The sequence below is a fragment of the Dromiciops gliroides genome, chromosome 3, assembly GCF_019393635.1.
Source record: "Dromiciops gliroides isolate mDroGli1 chromosome 3, mDroGli1.pri, whole genome shotgun sequence".
NCBI classification, from domain to species: Eukaryota; Metazoa; Chordata; class Mammalia; order Microbiotheria; family Microbiotheriidae; genus Dromiciops; species Dromiciops gliroides.
In genome coordinates this window covers 561,974,124-561,995,981 of record NC_057863.1, presented here as the reverse complement: position 1 = coordinate 561,995,981, position 21,858 = coordinate 561,974,124, and the positions used below count along the sequence as shown (strand labels likewise).

The window sequence follows — 21,858 nt, the reverse complement described above, 5'->3', positions numbered from 1 at the left end:
CTAGTGCAGGGGACATATCCTAGGAGAGAATTGAGGGGTCCAAGGATTAGAGGTCATGGTGCAGATCAAGAGAAGGGTTACATACAGGAAGGCAGAGGAAGGAGAAGACAGAGGGGGGAAGTGAAAAACCAATAGATTAAGGTTGGATGAGGGAATTTAAGAATTCTTGAATATGGCGGTGGTGTGTTTATGGGTGATGGCAAGATCAAGGGTATGACCATCTTTGTGTGTGGCTGAGGTAGAATAAAGGAGTAGCTCTTGGGAGATAAGTAGATTGAGGAACTGAGTGGTTAGTGTATTAGAGGGAGAATCAATATGTATTCTGAAGTCTCCTAGTATGACAGCAGGAGTTGGAAAGAAAAATTATAAGCCATGCATTGAGGAAGGAAGGGAGTGACCTGTTGGGGGGTGGAGGGTGTATAGACAACAACCACCAGGATTTTGATTGGGTGGTAGATATGAATAACATGAACCTCAAAGAAAGAGAAGTTACTGGGTAATGGAGGAAGGGGAAGAACCTAGAAGTGGCAATGAGAAGCAAGGAGTATTCCAACCCCACTGTCTTGACCAATGAGCTGAGGAGAATGTGTAAAGGTACTGGAAAAGTAAAGGTATTTGGTCACTGGAAAGAGTGGCCAAGCAGGCTATGTGGTAAGGGAAGCCAAGTGTCAGTAAGAGCTTATAGATGGAAGGAGTAGGAAAGGACTATATTTAAGAGTAAGGGAAATTTGTTGCCTATGAAACAAGCATCTCAGAGGGCACAGTGGAAGGGTTAGGTGGAGTTAAGATGACACTTTGGGGTAGGAAAACTGAGGGGGATGGGAATGAGGAATTGCATGGTAGGTGGTGTGGAATGGGGTTTGGATGAGTATTTTCAGGAGTTGAGTCACTGGTATGTGAAGGGTATGACAAAATGTAAGAATATCATTGAGTGGAGGGCACCACTCCTCTCCCCTTAAAGGATAGGTACAGCCATATGCTTTTTTATTGTCAATGAAAAAATACACACACACACACACACATATATGCATATATATTTGTGGGGAAATGAGGGCTAAGTGACTTACCCAGGGTCACACAGCTAGTAAGTGTCAAATATCTGAGGCTGGATTTGAACTCAGGTCCTCCTGAATCCAGGGCCAGTGTTTCATCTACTGCGCCACCTAACTGCCCCCTATGACTTAGTTATATTAACCACCACAGTACGGTTGTAGGCTCATAGATTTAGAGCTGAAATGGACCTCAAAAGCCTTCTAATCTAACTCCCTTCACTTACAGAGGAAGAAACTAAACCCTAGACAGGTTAAGTGATTTGTCCAAGGTCACACAAGCAGCTGAGATGTCCTCTGGCTCCAAGTCCGACATTTCCTTCTATATCACACTATCTCCTGAGTACCCCCATTTCACAGTAAATTCACTGCACCCTAAAAGTTGATTATTATTTTTTACTTCTTATATTGGTTGAGAGAGGTTTCCACTTTGCAAGAAGATAAAATTAATGAATATGTCATTTCATAGAAGGAGACCCTCGCTATAACATTAGTGTTAGGCTGGATGTGGCATGTCTTCCTGAGCAGGTGCAAAGGCATCCTCAGTAACACAGACAGGGACTTAAGCTTAGAATTGTGTGGGAGCCCCAGCAGGTCTGGCAGCCATGCTACTCTTTGCTGCACCAACTATGTCTCTGGCAACCTAACTGGAGAAAGTATTGCTTCACTGGAATTTTCAGGGTCTTTGGTAGGCACAGGGTGTGTGCCTGTTGGTTTAGTTATTGATGAGAGATTTGGCTTCCAAAAAAGAAAGAAAAAAAAGGAAGGAAAGAAGGAAGGAGGGAAAAGAAAGAAAAAGGAATATGGAGAATGACTGTAACAATAGTGCTGTATTTGAATGTGCTCACAAGTAAGTAACAATAAAACACATTGGAATGACACCCTGAAGGGCAAGTAGAAGGACTATTGGCCTTTAATTCCTTAAATTTTTCTTTCTTCACTGCCATACATTCATGAAATGCTCACGTGGTAGCTGTGGCAGCTGAGAGCCAAAATAAGTAAATAGAGAACAAATCAGTCTCTCAATTACATATAATGATTAATCATATTTTAAAGCATTAGTCATTGCATTTACCTGATCCACCTTGGATTCCCTTATTAAAAAACAACAACAAAAACTGATGTATCTGATATAGTCCATGTCCCAAGACACCTTGGGTAAAAGAGACTTTTTTTTTTTTTGCAGGGCAATGAGGGTTAAGGGACTTGCACAGGGTCACGCAGCTAGTTAAGTGTCAAGTGTCTGAGGCTGGATTTGAACTCAGGTCCTCCTGAATCCAAGGCCAGTGCTTTATCCACTATGCCACCTAGCTGCCTCTTAAAGAGACCCTTTTAAAACTAGATTAAAAGTCCTACTGTGTGTACTTTTTAAATGTGCCATCCAAGGGTTTTCACTATAAACGTTAGGAAAGTGAAGAAACAATGTGTGGACAAGTTAAGCAAATACAGTCCCTATAAAGCACAGAAACATATCTAAGAAGGATCATTTCTGTTCAGAGTCAATTTGCTCATCCTCAAATAAGGTGTTATTTTGACTACAATGTCTGTCTAGCACCACTCCCATTGTTTACTGGCATTGAATTAACTTCAGATTATTCTAATCAAAAGAGACGATAAATTCTGGATGATAATCTTGGTAGGGAAGGGGATTGTGGATGGAAAGAGTCAGCAATTTCTTCTTGTGCCTAGTGACGATCAACTGGAAATCAATGGTAGCTTATGCTAAATATGCTAGGTCCATTGCCACTGAGGAGTTGTTCTAATTAAAAACCAGTTAAGTAGCAAGAATTGAACGAAGTGGTACAGATACACCTTTGCCTGCTCTGGGGTAACTGGATGACGGGCAAAGCCATATCCTAGGCTGGTATGGTATTTGGGAAGGAACTAGTTCTAAACTAAAGAGAAGACTGAGAGAGGATCTGGGTTCAAATCTTGCCTAAGACAAGCATCCCTTGTATGAATTTGGGCAAATTGCTTAATCTTCTTCCTCACTTGTAAAATGAGAGGTGAGGAAAAAATAGCAGATGACTTTTGAGGCTCCTTCCATCTCTAAATCTATGATTCTATGATCCTATTTTCCATTAAATTATATTTGAATGTATGTATAAATACTGCATATAAACTTTTTTTGCCTTTTCATTCCTCTAAGGACTAACAAAAAGAATGCCTCAAGTTCAACATACCATCACTACATTCCCCTCTAGTCCTTGCACTCATTAGGGAGGCTGAGAATGAACTGGTACCATCAGGGAACTGGACCTATCATACTTCCAACCACATAAAGTAGGGATACACACTTGCATGAATCTCCTGTGTACGATGTGTTTAATACAATCTAACAAAAGTCTAGGTGGATCAAACCCAAAGGTCCTTGGATAACTTCAAGATTAATTTAGCACATGAACAAAAAACCCAAAACAACCCTATGCCTTTATTTCTATCAAAAGATATGTCTTTGAATTGCTCACCATGATGTGATAAACAAATTAGTTTTTAAAAAGTAAAGCCAGTCATCTTGTAATTTTAGGGATTTAAGAGAAACACTATAATACCCTCTCTAGGCATACACATGTACACATATACATAGATATCCACACAGACACCACATAGTCGGCCATACCCATGCATACACACACACACATACACACACTCATACACACTCATACGCTTGCGCTCTCTCTCTCTCTCTCTCTCTCTCTCTCTCTCTCTCTCTCTCTCGCCAAAATTTAGCCTTTTCTAAAATAAGTACAATAAAGACCATTAAGTGCTGGTGGGGAGAAACATTCTTCTCACCCTTCCCTACAATCCACGTAGTTTCCTTTAATCCAATAACAAATCTGTGCGTATTTAAGGGGCGTGATGCGAACAGCCACATTGAAGTCCTGTGGTGAGCCGTTCATGTCCACCCACTGGTGTCCTGAAAAGATCCCAATAATTTTGCGCTCCCATTTCTGCTGCTGTCTCTTCCACATCCTCACATACACTCCTGACCCACTAGCCCCAGGCTGGGCATCACACTGCTGGTAGAGGAGGTCATATGTCTCATCTTTGACATCACAGAAGCGGTACACTAGATTTCCTGGGCGGTCATTGTCATAGCCAGAGAAATGGATCCGGCCCCCAGGCAGATGCTTAGCAGGAGGGCTCACCCCAATCTTCATGAATTTTCTCTTATGGGGTTTTTTGAGCTCTAAAAGAGCATAGTCATAATCCATCCCAATGTCATTGGCATTTCCTTTGATCCAACCCTTGGGAACATGGGTGCGTTTTACCCGAATCCATTGAAATTTCATCTTGTCAGGGATGGCGGAGTTGGAGACATTAGAGACCCGACCGTTCTCTTTCACCTTGGGCCTCAGGAAACCCACCCGAAGTTTCTGGGCCCCCTTCACATAGGTTTTGCCATCATGGACGCAGTGGGCAGCAGTGAGGACATGTTTCTCGGCTACCAGGGTTCCAGTGCAGCCAGTTGAGAGCTTCACAGATGTTGAAAATGGATAGTTCAGCAAGAAGTCCTTTCCAAAGATGCTGAACCTGCTGTCATAACCATAAATTTGCCTCTTCATCCGAGACCGGCCCCTGGACTCTGTCTCACTTCGCTGGACATAAATGCCAACCTCCGTCTCTGTGCGGCTGCCATTGGCATACAGAGTTTCATAAGACAAGTACTGCTTGACTTCTTCATATGTTGGCAGAGGTGAAACCTTGTGGCACTGGGGCCCACAGGAAGATGACACTTCCAACTTGGCTTCAGCCACAAACTCTGGCTTGTCTAAACTGTGGATGGACTGGGGAAGGATGATGGGGACTCGGTAAGCTGGCCAAGTAGGCTTCCAGTGAGCACTGTAAGGGATTACCTCCTTGATGGCACAAAGGAGGAAGAGGAAGAGTGTTGGCATGATGGCCGTGCTGAGCACTGCTCTGTGGAGACAGACAAAAAGGGAGGTTAGTGGGGCAAGTAAGTTCATTCATTACTTAAAGAACCAGGCAACATGCTTTACATTATTTATAAAGCCTTTTAAAAAAAATCCCTACTCTGAAATCAGGGTGCAGACAGCAGGCCTTAGATAATGCTGTCACTTAACAATGCAAGGACTTGACCTTAGAAACATTCATAGGGCTGGTTGCCCAAGTTGAAATGGAAGCTTCTTCCTTTCTCTGTTTCAGATGCTTTTTTTTTTTTTTTTACATTATGAGATATTTTATTTTTTCCGTTACATGTAAAGATAGTTCTCAACTTTTGTTTATACATGCTTTACAATTTCAGATTTTTCTCCCTCCCTCCCTCCCCTCCCTCCCCCCTCCCCTAGACAGCAGGTAATCTGATATAGGTTATATCTATATATATCTATACATATACATATAGATATATATATACACACACATATATATACACATAATAACATTAATCCTATTTCTGCATTAATCCTGTTACAAGAGAAAGAATCAGAGCAGTGATGCAAAACCTCAAAATAGAAAAAAAAAAACAACAGCACCCAAAACAAAAGAAATAATATGGTTCAATCAGCATCTATACTCCACAGTTCTTTCTTTCTTTTTTTTTCTTGGATTTGGAGATCCTCTTCTATCATGAGTTCCCTGGAACTCTTCTGTACCATTGCATTGGTGAGAAGAATATAGTCCATCACAGTAGGTCAACACTCAATGTTGATGATACTGTGTACAATGTTCTTCTGGTTCTGCTCATCTCACTCATCATCAGCTCACGTAAGACCCTCCAGGTTTCTCTGAACTCTTCCTGCTCATCATTTCTTACAGCACAATAGTATTCCATTGTATTCATATACCACAACTTGTCCAGCCATTCCCCAATTGATGGGCACCCCCTCAACTTCCAATTCCTTGCTACCACGTAAAGAGCAGCTATAAATATTTTTGTACATGTGGGTCTGTTTCAGATGCTGTTAATGACTTGCTGCAGCAGGGCTCCCTGAAAACATCCTTTAACCCCTTAGTGAATTGTGGCTCTTGTCTCAACTCTCACATAATTAATTCTGTCAGAGAGGCTTCCTTGTACTGGATTCAAGGTCTTCTCTCAATTTTTCAAGGCAATGCAGTTCATTTGTTCAACAAATATGAAAAGCATATACTGTGGTCAAGCGCTGGGCCAGGCATTAGGGGTATAAAAATCAATACAAAATGACTCTATTCAGAGACCTTATCATTTAATGTAATGGGAAAAGGAAAAGCACACAAGTAACTGGGATTTGAGGGAGAGCATCCCTCTGGAAATGGAAAAAACCCAGTCACTGTACTATGAGAACTATGAGGAGAGCAAGATCACTTCTACCTTGGGGAGTGGGAAGGATGTGGCTCAGGGAAAGCATCATGGAGGACAGAGTAGTTGAGGAGGGCCAAGAGAGAAATGAGCTTGGGGAATAGTAGAAAGATCATTGGATTGGTAACTAAGGGGAGGGCTCTGGGCCTGACTCCAGGTTCCACCACTGTGTGAACTTAGACTAATAACAACATCTCTGGGTCTCAGTTTTCACATATGTGGAATAAGGTAAATTGTCCTAGATTATTTTTAAGGTCCCTATCAACGCTAAACTCCAAGATCTTGTTTCTCTTTATTGTTCATCCTCCTTCCTCCATGAAATAAATGTCTTTTGCCTTCACCTAGAAAATGGATTCCCAACCATATTGTAAGGAGCCTGTACCTGAAAGGCAGCTCTTCCTTATCTCAATCCTTCTGGGAATCCAATGAAATTCCACCTCCATGCCTTTAAAATGATGATCACTCCATGACTAGAATATTCTTTCCCCTTCCTTTCTACTCTGGGAATCCTTTATTTCCTTTCAGATTTAGTTCAAGTAGCATTTTCTGTAGGAAGCTTTTCTTTATCTACAACCTCAGCTCTCCTCCCCTCATACCTAAATCATGTAGACATGTATACAATATACAGTATGTATACATATTATGTGTGTACATATATATGTATAAACACATATGGTTTTCCTGGCTAGATTGTAAACTCCTTGGGGGCAGGAACTGCTTCTTTTTGTCTTTGTATCTCTAATGCATAGATGCTTAATAAGGGTAGCTAGGTGATGAAGTGGATTGAGCTCTGGGCCTGGAGTCAGGAAGACCTGTGACTAAATGCCAGGTCAGACACTTACTAGGTCAAGTGACCTCTGTTTGCCTCAGTTTCCTCCTCTGCAAAATGGAGATAATAAAAATTCTTGCCTTCCAAGATTGTTGTGAGGATAAAATTAGATAATATTTGTAAAGCGCTTAGCACTGTGCTTGGCACATAGTAGGTGCTTTATAAAAATGTTAACTATTATTATCATTACATGCTGGTTGATTGAATAATTGTAAGAGGCTGTTGCAGAAGCAACAGCAACAGCAACAGCCAGGAATGTTTTTAAGTTGAGCTTTGTGGTAAATCCTGATATGTGAGTTAGAGAACCCTGGAGGCTCCCTTTTCAAGGCCACACTGAGGGGTACTACCTCTTCCATGCTGAAAGTATTCTCCCATTCCCAGTTCCAATTTTCCCAGTGTCCCATGTCTGGATTTCTTCTTTGCCTCAGTTTCTTTCTATCTCATTCTTATTTAGGTGCTCAGGACGGGTGGGTAGGGGGCAAGATGAGGTAACAAAGATAATAAAGCCCCTTCAGATGGACTCTTGCCTGTGGAAGAATTCTCTAAATGCTCCCCCTGGAAGTTCCTCTCTGCAGGGACTCCTGGAAAACCGTGAGAGGGGACATGGCCAAGAGGGATGATGACAAAATAGCCTGTGATGACATTAACAGGTCTGTAGTTCTACCGGGTTAAGCTTTGAGATTCATTGGTTAGGGACCCTTGCCTTAGGGTTTCTGAACAGTTTTGATGACTATATCTGCTTCTCTGTGGGAAGGAGAATTAGGAGGAAGGAGAATTATCATGGAATAAATGCCTCAATGATGAGGGGTATGGTGTAGAGAAAGAGAATTGTAAATAGTCCATTTGTTCAGATTCCATCTGCAGGGGATTGTGGGAGTAAGCATTTCCCATGGAACTTCATTCTTGACCAGCTACAGTGACCAATGATCTCATGAATGCCAAAGTTGCTGGCATTTTCTCAATCCTCCTCCTCCTCCTCACTGTCTCTAAAGCATTTGAACCTGATGTCCACTTTGTTTTCTGGGATACTCTCTCCTCTTTTGGTTCTTCTACCTTGGTGATTACTCCTTTTTAGTCTCCTTGGCTGGATCACCCCCCCCCAATATTGCATCCCTTAATTGTGGGCATACACCAAGACTGTCCTGGGCTCTGATCTTCTCTCTCCATTTTCTCTCTTGGTGACCTTCTCAGCCCCCATAGGTTGAACAAATATGTCTGTACCAATGAGCCCCAGATCTGTATCTCCTAAACAAGTTTCTTCTGAGACCCAGGGCTGTAACTTCAACTGGCTCCTGAACATTTCAAACTATACATGCAAAGGATAGCTCCCATTTGCCTGTAAACCTATCAACCATTTTTATTACTTTGATGACACCACCATTCTTCCAGTTACCCACATTTTCAACCTCACTGTCATCCTTGGCTTCTTAGATTTACTCACCACACATATTCAATCACTTCTCAAATTTCATCATTTCTACTTCTACTTAGTGCAGTTAGGTGGTATAGTGGACAGAACTCCAGGTCTAAAGTCAAGAAGCCTTCTTCAGGGGAAGCTAGGTGGCACAGTGGATAGAGCACTGGCCCTGGAGTCAGGAGGACCTGAGTTCAAATCCGGTCTCAGACACTTGACACTGGGCAAGTCACTTAACCCCAATTGCCTCACGAAGAAGAAGGAGAAGAAGAAGAAGAAGAAGAAGGAGAAGGAGAAGGAGAAGGAGAAGGAGAAGCAGAATCCTTCAGTTCAAATCTGGCCTCAGATACTTTCTAGCTGTGTGACTCTGGGCAAGCCACTTAACCTGTTTGCCTCATTTTCCTCATTTGTCAAATGGGGATAATAATAGTACCTACATTTAACAACGTACCTAGCACATGGTAAGCACTATGTAAATGTTATATAATATTACTATCTATCTCTCTTATATGTCCCTTTCTCATATAGCCACTATCCCAAGTTAATTGTCCTCATGACTTCTTAGGATAATTGAAATATACTCTTAATTGATCTCCATGCCTCCTGGCTCTCCTTAATCTAATACTCGATCTGTAAAACTACCCAAGTCATTTTCCACTCACTTATTCACTAAACTACATTGGCTCCCTATTACTTACAGGATCAAATACACACTTTTGTTTAACATTTAAAGTTCTTCAAAATCTTGCCCCAAATCAAATGTTTAGCCTTATTACATGTGGAATTTCCAGAATTTCCTACTTCCTCACTTCTACCTTTTAGAATCTCAAGTTTCCTCCAAAACTCATCTTAAATGCTTCTTTCTCAGCTGATGTTTTTCTCCCCATCCTCCATTACCTTGTATCTATTTTACATACATGCATGTATGCATATATATGTATACACATCTACACAAACAAATATCCATCCATACATACACACACATGTTGTCTTCCCTGGCTAAATTTTAAATTCCTTAAAGATAAATTCCTTTTTGTCTTTGTATTCCCAGTATCTAGCACAGTATCCAGTCCATCGTAGATGCTGTATAAATGATCCAACATTCAAGGAGGGATTATTGTTCATCCTTCATTCTTTTTAGTTTCCTTTTTCCCCCCAGGGCAATGAGGGTTAAGTGACTTGCTCAGGGTCACATAGCTAGTAAGTGTCAAGTGTCTAAGGCCAGATTTAAACTCAGGTCTTCCTGAATCCAGGGCCGGTGCTTTATCCACCGCACCACCTAGCTGCCCCAATCCTTCATTCTTGAAGAGGACCAATGACACCACAAGAGTGATGTCTTGACTTGAAAGTAAATTGGATTTAAGTGAGGCAGAACTGAGCAGAGTCATCATCAGCCTCACTCTCTCCTCCAGAGTCCAGTGGCAAGACAAGGGTCAAAACAATTGGCAATGGTTCAGCTCAAGGAGGGATGAGGGAGAGGGGTGAGGTTGTAAAATAGTGTGAATTAATATATAAGAATAATAACTAACATTTATATGATTTGCTATATTCCAGGCACTGGGCTAAAGTACTTTACAAATATGATCATATTTGATCCTCATAACAACTCTGGGAGGTAGATGCTATTATTATCCTCATTTTACAACTGAGTAAACTGAAACAAACAGGTCAAGTGATTTGTAAAAAGTTATACAATTAGTAAATATCTGAGGGCAAATATGGATGTAGGTCTTCCATGACTCCAAACGCAGTTGTCTAAGATCACAAGCTTTAGAACTAGAGCTAGCTTGCTCTAGGTAAACTTTTCATTTTATAAATGAGGAAACTGAGGGCCAGAGAGGTTAGGTAGCTTGCTCAAGGTCACACAGATTTTAAATAGCAGAGCTGGGATTTGAATTTAGTCCTTAGACTGCAAATCTAGGGTTCTTTCCACTGCTTTGTGTTTTCTTTCTATGTTATAGAGAGCCTGAATAAAAAACATAAACATGTTTTTTTTCTCATATGTTCAAATTGTATCCAATGTCAAATAAATCTAAAATTTACCAAGACTGAAAAGGATAAATTAGGTCTCTGTTTTATGGAAATTTCCCCCATCATATCCAGTTTTACCTTGGAACTTTTTAAAATGTCAAAAAAAAGTCCACCAACTTTAGGTTGAATTGGGAAGATGCTTGAAAAACCCCATGCCAAAAACTTTTGCTGTTGTTCAGTCTTATCTGACTCTGTTATCCAATTAGGGGGTTTCTTGACCAATATACTAAAGTGGTTTACTATTTCCTTCTCCAGCTCACTTTACAGATAAGGAAACTGAGGCCAACAGGGTTAAGTGACTTGCCCAGCGTCACATAGCTAGTTAAATGTCTGAGGCCATATTTGAACTTAGGTCTTCCTGACTATTAGACCCAGTGTTCTCTATCCACTGCATCACCCAGTTGCTACGGTCGCCAAAAACTAGTTTATAATAACAATGATTTTATGTATACAGAGTGCTTTACAGATTACAAAGCACTTTCCCTTATAGCTTTGTCATGAAGGTAGTGCAAGAAACTGAGGGAAAAGAGAGGTCAAGTGACGTGTACAATATCATACAACTAGTGAAAGAGAGAACTCCAACTTGGGGCTTCTAAGAAGCCCAGAGTTCTTTTCACTATTCCACCTTTAATTTTAACTCCATAATCTTGTGTAAAGGATGTAATCTCACACTGATTAATTACAATTGTATTGATTATAATCTGATTAATTATACTTCAGTGAATCTATGATCTTTCTATGTGTGTGAGATAAGAACTCATATAGATTACACTCACCTTGTATTTGTTTCATATATATTTTATAATTATCTAGGAACATGGTATATTACCCCAGTAGAATATGTGCTCCTTGAGGGCAGTGCCTTTCTCACATTTGTCTTTGTAGCACCAGTTCCTAGGGTAGTACTGACCCTGAAGCTGGGAGGACCTGAGTTCAAATCTCACCCCAGATACTAGCTGTGTGACTCTGGGCAAGTCATTTAACCCCAATTGCCTCAAACATCTGGGGCCATCTCCCCTCATTCTGATGTATATTTTGCCACAGGACCCACATGACTCTGGAGGAGAGAGTGAGGCCGGTGACCTTGCACAGCCCTCTCTCACTTAAATCCAATTCAGTGCAAGTCATGACATCACCCTGGTGGCATGGTCCTCTTTAAAGAACCAAGGACAAACAATGATGACAAGCACCAGTTCCTAACAGAAAGGATCCTAGAGTCATAGCTTTGGAGCTGGAAGGGACTTTATGTCATCTAGTCCAATCCCCTCATTTTACAGAGGAAACTGAAATGATTTGCTGAAGGTCACAGAGTTTATAAGTAGATGATGCAGGATTCAAATCCAGACCCATTAACCCAGAATCTAACACTATTGTCAATGGACCCAACTGCTTCTCCAATATCTTAAAGTCTTAATAAATGTCTATTAATTGGATTTTTTTTGTGAGGCAATTGGGATTAAGTGACTTGCTTAGGGTCACACAGCTAATAAGTATTAAGTGTCTGAGGCCAGATTTGAACTCAGGTCCTCCTGAATCCAGGGCCAGTGCTCTATCCACTGCGTCACCTAGCTGCTCCAATGTCTATTAATTGTTAGCATCTCATCCTGTGTTATTCAACCATTCAATCCATCAAAAACATTGATTAAGCACCCACTATGTGTTAGCCAATGGAGATATAATATGAAGAATGAAAGAATTCCTACATTCAAGGATCTTAAATTCCAACAGTCAAGAGGTATGTATGTGTATACATATGTGCATGTATGTAACTAGTACCTGATGAGTATGCAGACCCTATAAGCTTGTTCTACTGATACAACCTATATACATGTTACATGTACATATGGATTAAATGCAAATAGATACAAAGCAGTTAAATATAAGGTAGTCTGGGAGGGAGAAAACTAGCAGTTTTATCTGTGTCTATATAGAAATTTATCAAAAGAGGAGCTCTCCAATATGCTGGAGGCCTTCTACCATGGATACTGTCATGCACACAGGCCTCATCCTTGACTCTTGCTATCTGACCAATTCACTTCCCCTTCATGTCACACAAGTCCCTAAAGATGTCTTTTATACCTCTTCTTGTGTGTAAGGCATCACTGATAATATGGTGCAGCATACATACTTAGACCCACAAGGCAACTTTCCATTGTTTTTTGGTTAACTATAATTCAGATACTATAAAAATCCTTCTCAAAGTGAGGGTCATGAATACAGAAGAAATTAATTTGAAATATATGATTATTGAATTAATCAGAAACTCGGTTGATGTTCACCTTTGTCCTGGCAGTGAAAAAAGGGCTGCTAAGAAAATAAATAGATAGTGAACAAAGAGAACATTAAATCTTTTTGAAGGCCAATTATTTCCATGTACTTTTTTTTTTGGGGGGGGGGCAATCAGAGTTAAGTGACTTGCCCAGAATCACACAGCTAGTAAGTGTCTGAAGCTGGATTTAAGGGCCAGTGCTCTATCCACTGTGCCCCCTAGCTGCCCCTCATATACATTATAAGCCCCCATTTATAGGTAAGAAATTAACTAGAAATCTATAAATTTATAAATTTATTATACCTCATTCTAATACAGCTGCTCTAGCAGATTGGACTGATTTCTTGTCAAAACACTATGGCAACACACTTTTCACTAGTTCTAGTCACCATATGAATCTGAATATGATTAAACTGCATTTCCCCCATTTTAGACAGCTTTTCTACCCAGTGATTTGGCTTCTAGTACTGATTTTACCATTTGTTATCCATGAGACTATGGATAAGTTGACTTGCCTTTGGAACTCAGTTTCCTCATTTGTAAAATAAGGGAGTTGGACTAGATACTCTGACAACCCTTACAGATTAAAAATTTGAGTTCAGATGAAGGGTTTTTTTCTTTGGGGTGTGTGTGTATGCCTGTGCGTGTGTGTGTTTTGTTACTTTGTCTCTCCCCATAAACTCTTTTTTTTTTTTGGCAGGGCAGTGGGGGTTAAGTGACTTACCCAGGGTCACACAGCTAGTAAGTGTCAAGTGTCTGAGGATGGATTTGAACTCAGGTCCTCCTGAATCCAGGGCCGGTGCTTTATCCACTGTGCCACCTAGCCGCGCCCCCCCCTCCAAACTCTTAATATGGAAATTTGCTCCACTGATACAGACTAACTAATCCCCCCATAATTTATAGTTTGGGAAACTTGCCGGGACAACAGAGAGGTGAAACAATTTGTCCATAGTCACACTGTTAGTATGTGTAGGAGTCAGGATTGAACTGAAAGCTTCTCTGGCTCCAAAGTCCCCTCTCTATTCATCTGACTTCTTAAATGACCCAAGTAGTTCCTCAAAGCTAAGACAGAATGTTATCAGTCCCAAAGATGGGTTTTCAACTGGTCAAAGGCCAGATTTTTCTGTCCAATATTTTTTTTATTTAAAATTTTTTTCTGTCCAATATTTACACTATTAATTTTCTTAGCAGCCTTCCCTCCCCTACAAGTTATCTGGATTTTGAGGGATTTTTAAAAAGCTGGTATTAATAGCCATTCAAGTTCTATGTGGACTATTAATTTCATCTCCCAACAAACCACTCAGAAGTACCCTAGCACATCATGAGGGTCAGCTTTGTCCTTGATCTCCATGCTCCTGGTTCGTTACATAGTAATTTTGTTTACAAACATAGTCTGTCTTGCCCTTTGCAGCCTCGGACAGTTTACTCAGCACTAACTCAGCAGGATTATGGAGGGTGGAGGCAGCAGGGAAAAGGAAAGTTTACATTGTTAACAGATCCATCACTACGGGTGATCTGGCTTCCTCAATTTGTCCAGGAAACCTGCAGATTTCATCCAGCAGAGGGCAGTTTTCAGGAATGTGAAGGGAAGGAGGTGGAGTTTAGGTTTAGAGATGCCTAAGAAAATATATTTGAAGGAAAATAATTTATCTGTCTCCTCTAGGGTTTCCCTAAACTGATGCCTCCCTGCCCCCAAAACCTCTTGTAACCCACTGACACTCATTGTGACTAACACAGACACACACACACAGACAGACACACACACGGAGATGTGCACTGGAAAGAGGGCCCAATCTGAAGTTAGAGGACCCAGGTCTGAATTCTGGCTTTGCCACTTACTTATCTTTCATGACCTTTCAATTAATCAGAAGCTTGGCTTGGGGTTTTAGTTTCGTCATATGTGAAATGAGAAAGTTGTTCTAGGTGGCCCCTAAGGCCCCTTCTAGCTCTGTGTATTTGCTTTCCTTCAGGTACTCATACATCGATTATTGTTACAATAGTAATAGCTCACACATAAAGGCTGCCTTACAGATGACAAAGCTCTCTCCTCACAGAACCCCATCAAGTAAGTACTGGCAGAATTATCACTCATCATTTTAGAGAAAAGGAAACTGAGACTCAGATCAAACCCAGTTGTTGGTGACCCATCCTCCTCCCTACACCCATCCGTTTTTATTTATTTTGTACCTATATTTTCTGGCTCTAAGAGGATCAATTGGATCTTCTGAGTCAAATATAAGCTTTTGGAAGGCGAGAATTGTCTCACTTTTGCATTTGTCTCCTTAGGCTTGGAATGGAGCAGGTACTTTTAAGATTTGTTGATTGAGTAAGAAGCTAAAAGGGACGCGAACAGAGACTGGACCTGTGATCTCACAGATATAAGCAAGATCACCAGGTGGGGAAATTCTCTTTACCAATGCACTCTCTCTACCTTCTCTACAATTTTGAGTCTTAGTGTCCCAGCACAGAGGTTAAGTGACTTGTCCATGGTTACTACTGTCAGAAAGCTTTAAAAAATGCATTCTCATCCCACTCCTCCTAGATAAGTCACCAGAGGACAAATGACCATTATTTCCATTTTAATTAACCCTAGGTAGACCTACTTTTCCACTTATAAAAGTTTACGCTGATATAAAATAAGCTTTAAACAGGATTGTTAATAACTTATATCTGATTCCAGCATCAAAGTGGCCATTCATGGGTTAAAGCAAATGAGAGAGACTAAAGAGATGCTTCTGAATGAATCATCTTATAGCAAAGGAAAACAGGCTTTATAGAAAGAATGGCAATTTCCTAATCTTATGACCAATCTATCTGAGTTTTCATGGAGAAAACTGTGGTCTGTGTGGTTTCATTTCCAAGTCTAAGACTTTGCCAGAAGTAGTTACTTGATATATATACATACACACTCCAGTGTTTCTCACCAAGTACTTTCATACGGCTCTTTATCTATAATGACAAAGGAGAAGCAAGATGGAAAATTTGGCTAAGCAAATATTTTCTTAGTGCAACAGCCTGTACTACAGAACATTTTACTTTCCTAGCCTTATAAATCTGACTCATTTTACATGTGTAACAGTCGGAATCATAGATTTAGAGGTGGAAGGGACATTAGAGTCCCTCATTGCATAGATGGGGAAACTGAGGTCTAGAGAGGGTAAGTGTCCAAGGTCATACACACACAGTCTTTGAACCTAGAGCCTCGGATTTTAGAGCCAGCAATTATTCTACACAATTCTGTCCCTTTTATACCTGCTTTCGAGGAGGACCTGGGATTTCTGAAGATTGGGAAACTTCTTCCACTTAGTGCAATTCTCTATGACTTCATAAATTCATCTTAGGGAATTGCCTAAGGCACACAGAGGTTAAGAGACTTGCCCTGTCTCTTGGCCGGTATACAGTGTCATTCTACAGTAGGGATAAATTAGGCTAATAACTATAAGAATGTTTGGGGAATATCAGCTGGGAATATTCCCTCCTGTCTCAGTAATCATACTCTCTCAGTAACTTTTCAGAACAAACCTGGCTGCCACAATACAGACTTCTTCCGTGCCAAGTACTTGGGGGAAATGAATTAGCCTCATTCCTATGGCAAACAAGTATTGGAGAGAAAATTTAATGCTAAGTAAGAGTTTTCTAATTGTGTACCTTATAATGTGCTGTAACCACTGTAAAAACAGTCGTTACTGAAAGAAACGGTGTGAAATTCTGTAAGGACAAATGTTGCGGTTATAGTTTGGAAAGATGAAGAACGTTTTTTCCATGGGGTCTGAGGCCAGGGACATAGATGAGTTAAAAAGCAGACAAGTTCCAAAAACAAATACCTGAAATGAACAAAAGTGGGGAGAGAGGTTTACTCTCATTTTCCTAAATCAGAGAATGTGTTAAAGGAAAGCAGACCCAACCACCTAGTGGTTTAAGAGTAGGGGCAGCTAGATGGTGCAGTGGATAGAGCACTGGCCCTGGAGTCAAGAGTACCTGAGTTCAAATCTGGCCTCAGATACTTAATACTTAACCAGCTGTGTGGCCCTGGGCAAGTCACTTAACCCCAATTGCCTCACTAAAAAAAATAGCAGAAAGTCTTGCAGAGGAAAATACAGAATTCTAATGGATGACTGAATGGTTAAACAAGGTCATCCTTCATCTGTGCCAAAGATGAGGCCCAGTGGATGGCTCAAGTCTGAGCACCAAGCTGATATGAAAAAACTAGAGACTATAAAACTTGTTCACAGGTAAGACCACAAGAAAATGTCTCCCAGGAGTCAAAGGGAGTTTTTGCGTGAACTCAGCCTGAAGCCTTTCATCCTTGGGGCATACAAAAATCAATGAACTAGAAAACCTGACACCTACTAGTGGCCAACTGGGTTCCGGCAGCAGCAGCTTGCTTGGACACACACACTAATGGGGATTTTGGCACATATTCTAGGGAGGACAAAATGCATTCATATTCAGAATTGAACTGGATAAGCAGTGAAGTATTCCCAAAACAAGATATATAGTTGTCCTGTTGCTTCTGAGTTGGGGGAAGGAAAAAAAAAGTTTTCATAATCCATGAAAGACTGTACCAAGTTGTTACTGTTACTTGGCTTTATGGAAGATGCAACACAATTTTAAAATTACAATGTCTCTACAGTCAGGAAACTAAAATTTTTACAAATATGTTCACTCTCCCAGATAATTTGCTTTAGGTAATCCTCCATCCCGCTCCCGCCCCCGCCCCCCAATACACTCTATTTTTAACTTACACTTCAAACATACTAGGTAAAGGGAAGGTCAGTCCTGGTACCCATGGATAAATGTACACAAGTGCTACCCTAAAAAAATATAATTGATAAGAGCTATGTGAACAGTGTGAGATTTTTGGCTGCTGTTGAGTCTGACCTGAAAAAAGAAATACAAGTTCTTTCCTTTCCTCAAAGTTATTCCCTACAAGTCAAAATGAAGGTTAATCTGACATTGGCCTATCCAATCTTAAATCCTTAAGAATTTAAAGGCTCAGAGTTACTTTTGAGCTCTAGGACCTCAGGGTACAACAATCCCATACATCAACATTGCTCCTTTATGAGCAGGCAGACTTTTCACCAGCTGCGGAGGCACTTTCTAAAGTCTCATGGGTGTCACCCAAAGGGAAATAAAACAAACATGATTTTTATCAGCTGCTTTCTCAGGAGATAATCGACCAGAGCCTATTTGTATTTCTAAGCAGTGCACTTCAGGGGGATGTCCAGCTCTTTTAAAGTCTCTCTCCACTGCTTCCCCTTCGCTCCCCTGCTTTCTATTTAAAAGTTAACAGCCCATGAGAACCGGTTACAGCCGAAAGAAAAACTCTTCGCTTCCAGCAACTGTTGATAATATGTTGACAGGAGTTCTTGATGCAGTTCTCTGCTGTGCATAGTCAATTCAACTCCAAAGGAAGGAAACTAAAGCCTCAACTTTTCTTCTTCTATTAGGGTGTGTTCACAATCCTATGCCTGACAGTTAAACATTAATTTCCACTCATAGAGCTGCAGCATTTTGTAAAAATAAGCATTTGCACGGAGGCACACACACAGTCACACAAACTCAAGAGAGGGAGCAAAATCAGAGGGAAAACTGTATTCTTGAAAGTATTCTCCCACTTACACCTTGACCTCAATAGAGCCCCGCTAATGTCAGCTGTCTTTCTCGGCTCCCATACAGACCGATCATCCCCAGGATTATTTCTCAAAGCCTGTTGCATATTTCATTGAATCCTAGAATGTTTGAGGTGAAAGGGGCTTCAGAGAAGATCTCCAAAGCTCTTTCCTCCGTTTGACAGAAGAGGAAACCAAGGCGCTGTGTGTGTGTGTGTGTGTGTGTGTGTGTGTGTGTGTGTGTGTGATGTCTTGTCCAAGGTCACATAACCAGTAAGCTGCAGAGAAGCCTGGATCTCAGATATCCTTCCTGCCACCCAGTCCAGGGCTCTTTCCACTGGACCATTCTGCCTCTGTTCAGGACAAGTTTCTACTTCACCCGTACTAAAACAAACAAACAAACAAACAAAATTAAGCCCGCGAAATTTCCCCTCTTTGACTAAATGGTGAGAAATGGGATACTGTATATTGCATTTGTAACCTTCCCGGAGCTGTGGCAGCTCCAGAGTTTGACCTACCTACCACCCCCTCCAGGCATGGGCGATTCGGAGGGCGCACAGAGGCAGTGATGGGGAAGGATTCCCAGTTCGTCTCCAGACAGCTGCATGTTTGTGTGTGTGTGTCCGTCAGTCTGTCGGCCTGCCTGCCTGCCTGTCAGTCAGTCAAGCGGCACTCACCCCCTTCCTTTGTCCCGCTTCCAGCCGCAGCTCAGCCGGTGGGCCCCCTGGCTCCCTGGAGCTGCCCCGCCCCGCCTGGCCCCGGAGCAGGTCTGGGGCAATGGCCTTTCCCAAGCCAAGCACAATCCTTGCGGCAGGTCCCCCTTCACTCGGGCTGGGAACGAGGGAGGGCAAAGCTCCGGGCTGGGCTGGGCTGGATTGGGCTGGACTGGGGAACCCGAGGAGCGAGCAGAGTGGAGTAGAACCCAGTTGTCCAGATCTGCCTGCCTGCCCCCTTACCCGCCCGCAGCTTACCTCCCTTCTCCCTGAGGCCAGAAGCGTACTCACCCCGTGCCTCGCATCCCCGCGCCCCGACCCAGCTCCGTGCGTCCGGGCGGTAAGGCGCGCTCAGACAGGTGTGGGCACTGGAAGCGAGTGGGTCGCTCCCATCTCTGCACCTCCCGGAGGATAGTGGCAGTGAGGACGCGCGCGCTCGTGTGTGTTTGTGTGATATGTGTGTGTGTAATATGTGTGTGTGTGTGCGTGTGCTCGTGTGTGCTGGGCAGGGGGTAGCTCTGCGTCCGCCGGCTTCCCTCCACCGGCTCCTCCTCCTTCACCTCCCCCCTTCTTTTCTCCTCCCCTTCTTTACTCCTCCCCACCCTCCCCCTTCTTTCGCCCTCTTTCCGCCTCCTCTTCCCCCTCCTCCTTCTTCCACTCCCCCCTCCTTCTCTCTTGTTTTTTCCCTTTCCCCAATTTCCCCCTCTTCCACACCTTCTCCCTCCTCCGCTCCCCTCCCCGTCCTCTCCCTCACCGTTTCCCCCCTCCCCTTTCCTTCTCTCTAGGACTCCCCTAGATGAAAGGCTGAAGTCAACCGCAGCACGGCGGACCTAAGGTTGCGTCTGCGTGGGTGGCTGGAGGAGCTAGGGCTACGTTTTGCTTTACTTTAAGGCTTGCAGGTGCCACCTGCTTTTGCTAAACTTCTCCCAACTCCTCTGCACACCCCGTCCCCCAATTTTTTGAGAGAACTAAGCGCCAAGCCTTTCCCGCTCCAATGTGCTCCAAACTTAAAACAACCTAAGCACATTTCCTGGGAGCCTCCCCTACCCCCACCCCTGCAACATGAAGCTGACTTTGCACCCCCTCTTTATTGCTCACAGTCTGCTGGGAGGGCAGCATGTAAAGATCCCACAATTCTGCTTGCCACCACCCTCTCCCCACGGAATTCCTGCGGTCCCTTAAAGCCCAACTCCAAAGGTAAGCGCCGTTCTCCCTTCGACCTCACACACAGTTTTACTTGCTCTTTGCACGAACTTCCCAGTTATAATTTCATATTACGGCTATATGTGTGTTGTCATGTCGTCTTACTAAACTTCATTAGTTTGTAAGCTTCTTGAAGGCAGGAAACGTTTACATTTTTGTCCTTCTATACTCAGAGATGAGCACTGTGCTTGGCACATAATAAATGCTGACGAATAGATGGACAATCAATTTTGTAGATTCTAAGTTTCCATTCAAAGGCTGGGATTCAAGTCTTAAAATTTGTATTTTATGTGGAACCTGACATCTTGCTCTGGACAATCCTAAACTAAGCCATCCCAGTTCCTGACAGTTTGAGTAGCAAGGTACCTGGCCAGGCACTCCTCTTGGGGTAAGGAAGTAGTTATGAATGTCTCTTGAATTTGTTAAATTACCTGGGAAGCACAAGACCTGGGTTCAAGTCCCTGTTCTATCACTTGTCATTTGTTTGACTTTGATTATCTGGTCTGTTGTGGGGGCCTCAATTTCTTCATCTGTGGCTCCTATGGGATCTAACTTCACCTTCCAGACTGAAAATTTTGCTGATCTCTTAGTTTGGTTGGAGATTCCTCAACTGAGCCCTTTATGCTGATCTTGAGTGTTTTTTTCCCCCCTCCTGCTTAGTGAAGAACAGGATTCTCCTGCATTATTTTGACTGATTCCCTAGAGGCCTAGGGAATACCTAGTGGGCCCCTGTTAAGTTTTTTCTGCAGTAATAGCACATGGCTCCTAGGCAAACTTGCAAAGTTGTTGAAGTTTATAATCAATGCAGCTCCCCTGTGTGCCCCATCCCCACTTACAGCACTCATGCCAGGTTCTTCCCCTCTCTATTTTTCTTTAGTCACTTCAGAGTAAGCATGCTTGGACCAATCATGCTTTCTACCTCTTCACTCCCTTTCCCACACAGTCCTATCCAAATGAACTCAGGCTAAGATGAAAACCCAGGGCAACCACAAAGGAGAAAAGACAACCACAAAACATGCAGCCTGAGAAGTGTGTGGACATTTGTCAATCTCATCCCTCTGGCTGCCTTTTGGAATCACTGCCCAAGGCTTAGAATCGTGGAGATCACCAAGACAGGCTGGATGATTTATTCCATGAAAGGGCTCTCCCTGCAGTGTTCTCTTATTAAAGTCTGCTTTGGTGAAAGGAACTGACACACTTATTCATACTAGGATAGTAGTGACTGATAAGGTATTCTTACTGGTACTAGCACGGTGAAAACACCAGATGAGGGGCTAGTGCTGGTTCTGGCACTAATTAGCAGTATGACCATGGGAAAATCATTCAATCTTACCAGGCTTCAGTTTACTTATTTGTGAAAGGAGGTTGGACAATATAATGTTTTAAGGCATCCGGTCTAAGAGTTTATATTCTAAGTTCTGTCAGTTTATATTCTAAAA

General features: G+C 42.2%; 1 protein-coding gene across 1 annotated transcript; it reads right to left on the bottom strand.

Annotated features, from left to right (window-relative positions):
• Positions 1-1,073: 1,073 nt before the first annotated feature.
• PRSS23 (serine protease 23) lies at positions 1,074-19,721 on the bottom strand. Its single transcript, XM_043991313.1, has 2 exons — positions 19,508-19,721; positions 1,074-4,970 (listed from the first exon to the last, which is right to left on the bottom strand). Exons 1-2 carry the CDS (start codon positions 19,519-19,521, stop codon positions 3,839-3,841), a joined length of 1,146 nt encoding a protein of 381 aa, XP_043847248.1. The 5' UTR covers positions 19,522-19,721; the 3' UTR covers positions 1,074-3,838.
• Between the last annotated feature and the right edge of the window lie 2,137 nt (positions 19,722-21,858).